The sequence below is a fragment of the Bactrocera latifrons genome, unplaced genomic scaffold (assembly GCF_001853355.1).
Source record: "Bactrocera latifrons isolate USDA-ARS-PBARC rearing strain unplaced genomic scaffold, ASM185335v1 scaffold_51, whole genome shotgun sequence".
Taxonomy (NCBI): domain Eukaryota; kingdom Metazoa; phylum Arthropoda; class Insecta; order Diptera; family Tephritidae; genus Bactrocera; species Bactrocera latifrons.
Genome location: NW_017537168.1, coordinates 964,964 through 968,936, shown reverse-complemented (window position 1 = coordinate 968,936; position 3,973 = coordinate 964,964). Strand labels below are relative to the sequence as shown.

The 3,973-nt window shown below is 38.5% G+C and overlaps 1 protein-coding gene and 1 long non-coding RNA gene across 6 annotated transcripts in view; one reads left to right on the top strand and one right to left on the bottom strand.

Moving 5' to 3' along the window:
• The window catches only part of LOC108973939, a 115,653-nt gene that overhangs the window by 43,748 nt on the left and 67,932 nt on the right, over nt 1-3,973 (top strand). The window lies entirely within an intron of this gene.
• LOC108973933 (sodium/potassium/calcium exchanger 3) overlaps nt 16-3,973 on the bottom strand; it is a gene marked incomplete in the record, with an annotated part of 19,046 nt that continues 15,088 nt past the window's right edge. Inside the window, 6 exon segments of the mRNA XM_018941459.1 lie at nt 16-1,014; nt 1,314-1,415; nt 1,482-2,021; nt 3,128-3,208; nt 3,419-3,605; nt 3,695-3,882. Of these exon segments, the coding sequence (XP_018797004.1) occupies nt 677-1,014; nt 1,314-1,415; nt 1,482-2,021; nt 3,128-3,208; nt 3,419-3,605; nt 3,695-3,882 (1,436 nt within the window).

Sequence of the window (3,973 nt, the reverse complement as noted above, 5' to 3'; positions counted from 1 at the left end):
AATTATATTTTCAAAAAAAAAAATATTTTTCAGATATTATCTATATGCCTCTACATGTATGTTGTTTTACTGTTCTTCTGGTGCATTTATGCATAAAACTTATAAAATACACAGCTTATTTTTACATAATTAAGCATTAGGATTTTTATTCATATGTTATATATAAAACTATAAATTTTTGCAAGTTTTTCACGTGTTTTATATGTGAACGCCAATTTGTTATTTATTTAAATAGAGAAAGCGATTATAAGAAGGATTTCCTTGATTTTATTTACATTAAATTATTGAATACATTTCCCGCACAAACCAACGCGCTGAAAAAGACGCGCCATACAAGCGCAAAATAAGATCTTATTAAAAAATAAAAGAGAAGTAAATACAACTTAAACTTATAATACCCTTGTACAACAATAAAATGAAGAAAATATTTTGCAAGTTGCAGAGTTACACAAACAACTTCACACGCGAAACTACCAAATATGGCGCTGATGTATTGTTGTTCTTGTAATTTTCGATCAACACCCCTTTTCACGCATATTTCTTTTCACTACTTTTTTCGCATATTAAAATTTGTACGTATGTATATAAAACGAGCGCACACGCCGCCGCTTCTTCTTCCACTTCCTCTTCACTCTGTCCGCCGACCACTCCTTTGCGCTCAACACCTTTACACGCTTCACGAACGTCCACAGGTTGGCAGGTTGACCCGAAAGAAAACATTCAATTCTATCAGCGATGCGAATATCATGAAAACCAAATACATAACCAAACAGGCCATGCCCACTTTTCGATCCAATTTGAATTTGTTGAATGAGAATGTGATGTAGAGCAAAAATAGTGTGGAGAGTAACGTTATAGCGGAATACTCGAGACCGGCCGAATTGATGCCGACATAATTTTGTCCCTGTTGTATGGGGAAGAAGACGGCTTTGATGAGCCACGGTACGCCCAAGCACAGAAGTATATCGAATGTATTGGAGCCGATCGAATTACAGATGCCCATTGAACCATGACCTAGAAGGAGTGAAAAGTAGCAAAAAAATGTAAGTTGAGACTATTTATTGAGTTAAAAAAATTTGTATCAAGAAGTAAATACTTTCTTGCCGGTTCAAGGTAGCCAAAAAGGCTTGAATAATTTTTGACACCTTCCTTATCTTCATTCCAGCTTAAGCAAATCCACTACAAAATTATTTTTCTTAGAAATAATTTGGGCGCGAACCGTTTAATTTTTCAAAATAAAGAGCTGAGTCCACATTTTTCAAAACCGAGTTAGTGCTCTATCTCTTTATCGCGGTCTGAATGTCTGCTCTTACCTCTCTTAGCCACAATAACACTGGAAACCGCTTCTGGCACACTTGTGCCCGCTGCCAGAAATGTAATGCCCATCACTGAGTCCGGAATTTTTAGCGTGTCACCTTAAAAAAAAACAAAGAAAAGCTTTATTGAAAGTTCAAGCAAACACGTATGTCGACTTTACTCACCTATAATCGTAATCATCCAGGCGACCACATATGACAACGAACCAATCCACACGATGCACATAATAAAAGTCAAGGGGAATATTTTATTGTTCTTTGTCTTCTTGCAATCCGGTATCGCTATGCGAAAGAGCAAGTGTATGGGCCAAATAATGATCCAAGTGAACTGGGCGAAGCAGCTCTTCTCCTTCGGGTAATGCAGCAGTGAATAGTGCTCTTCCTCCACCTCCTCATCGCTCGCTGTAGATGCGGCAGCTGCGACCGAGGCGGGCACGGCTATGGAAATGGCGCCAGTTGGTTGCAATTCCACTGCGCCTTTCTCAGTGGCAAGGCTGCTGGATATGAATTTGGCTTCGGTAGGTGGTTGTGGTGTAGCTGCTGTCGTTGTTGTTGTATTTGAGTTAGAATTGGTGTTGGAATTTGCGGCGGCAGCTTGTGTGGGAGGCGGTGACGCCGTTGGCTGCAGCTTTGGCGGCTCATTGTTAACACCGCCATTTAGTTGTATTGTGGAGAGTTTGTGGCAGATGCGATTTTCCACAAGATCTATAAGATTATGCTCATATGAGTATTTGTATTGCTTTAGGTACTCTACTGACGGTTGGTTAGTGGAAAATATGTTAATACCGGTTATTTCATGCTAATATAAGTTTTTGAGGTTATTATCTTTACAGCTTACAAGGTCTTCATGCTTTCGCGGGTATTCCCTAAAAGCCACTAGATTAGAACAAAGCAGACAAGGTCAGATTTTCTTTGAGTTCCATAGACTACAGGGAAAACTAGGTTAAGTCCGACCATCATCTTTCACATATTCCGTAAAAATTGCTTTTGATGGTTGTCTAAATAATAGAGAGTTGTAAGTGCCGAAACCGGGGGAATAAAGCGCTTTCATATAGTTTATGAGTATATCTTGGTAGTTTCAACTTCAAAGCTCATCTTCTTCTTTATTGACGTCATATTTAGAAGTTCACACAAGTGAGAAAAGTTCTCTGAGCGCCATTCACTTGGGAGTGGCCAKAAACGATTCTCTTATTTTACCAAGTATCCTCTGGGTAGCCAAAAAAACATCCGTTTGTAGGCGAGCTTGGAAAGCTTTCGCCAAAACCATTTTATTAGTGGGGTTCAAATCCCAAAACTCCATGTTTTGACATAACAAGGCGGCTATAAAACTAGGTAATAGATCTTGATCACAGGGTTGCATTCTGCCTAGTAATATTTTAAATTCGAACGGTGAATATTTATATATGGGGGATCGTTTTGCCAACCCAGAACGAACAGGCTGCCTGTCTTGACTTGTTGCGCAGAGTTTCTGTCGCTTCATTTTGTGACCGAGTTCTTTTTTGGGAACCACCTTGTCCGCTGGTTTCAAAGAGGAGGTTCTGATTATTTGCTGTATGCCGGACACACAGCTAGCATACAGCTGTCATTCAAATTGACTCATCAATAACAAAATAAAGATCTTTTTACACCTTTTTGTACTATAAAAATTGGAACTGTGTAACATATTATATCTTTGGTGTAGCCGAAGTCAACTATTTTTCTAGTTTTCTTATATATGTAAGTAATCTTTTTTAAGTATAATTAGTGTATTTATGTACATGTGGGTTAGTATATTATGTATTTCGTATATAATATGTATTCTGTTCATCAACCTGGTTCCTTCTCATTGCTGTTTTTCGTTTGTATGCTGCAATTGGAGGAGCGACTGCGTGAGCGAGCCTGCTTTACGCCACCTGAATGCGTGTATGTGTGTGTTTTTGTTTGTGCCAGAGTAGTATGAAAGTGTAAAAATGTATAAAATGTCAATTAAATCAATTGTCATGTATCCGTTTTTGAGCATTTTATAGCTATATAAGCAATATTTTGTATGAATACAGCTATCTTCACATGTTTTTGTTGCAACTGTTATAAAAAAAATTATCGCCCAAAATCAGCTCACGTACCTTTTGCACACTTCTGAAATGTTTTATCAAAATACATCACCGCCAAGTAAACGGCATAGAGTGAGACTAATATCAGCGCCTCGTACCACTCGACGCGTTCATCGTGCATAACGCAAATCAATATGGCGACTGTGATACCATAAGCTATGCTATCGCGCGTCAAGGGCCACCAATCGAGTGGGATGGTCTAAAAGAATTCAGGCGCAGATATTGATAAAGAATATTCATTATTAAAAATATTATATAATAGCTGCTAAATAGATGTTAGCTACTCACCATGCCCGCGCCAATCCCACAGCACGCGGCGACTGCTAAAATATTGAATACCGCCGAACCGACAATGGTGCCCACGCCAATGTCACCCTCTGTGATGAATGTACCTATCACATTGACGAAGAGTTCGGGCGCTGAGGTGGCCGCAGCCATGAAGGTGGCACCAGCCACATCATTTGACATATTTAACGCTATGGYGAAATTGTAAAAATAAATAAATAAATGCCAAAAGAGTACAAGAAAATTTGATATTAATTAAAAAAAAAAAAATTCCCTTAAAAA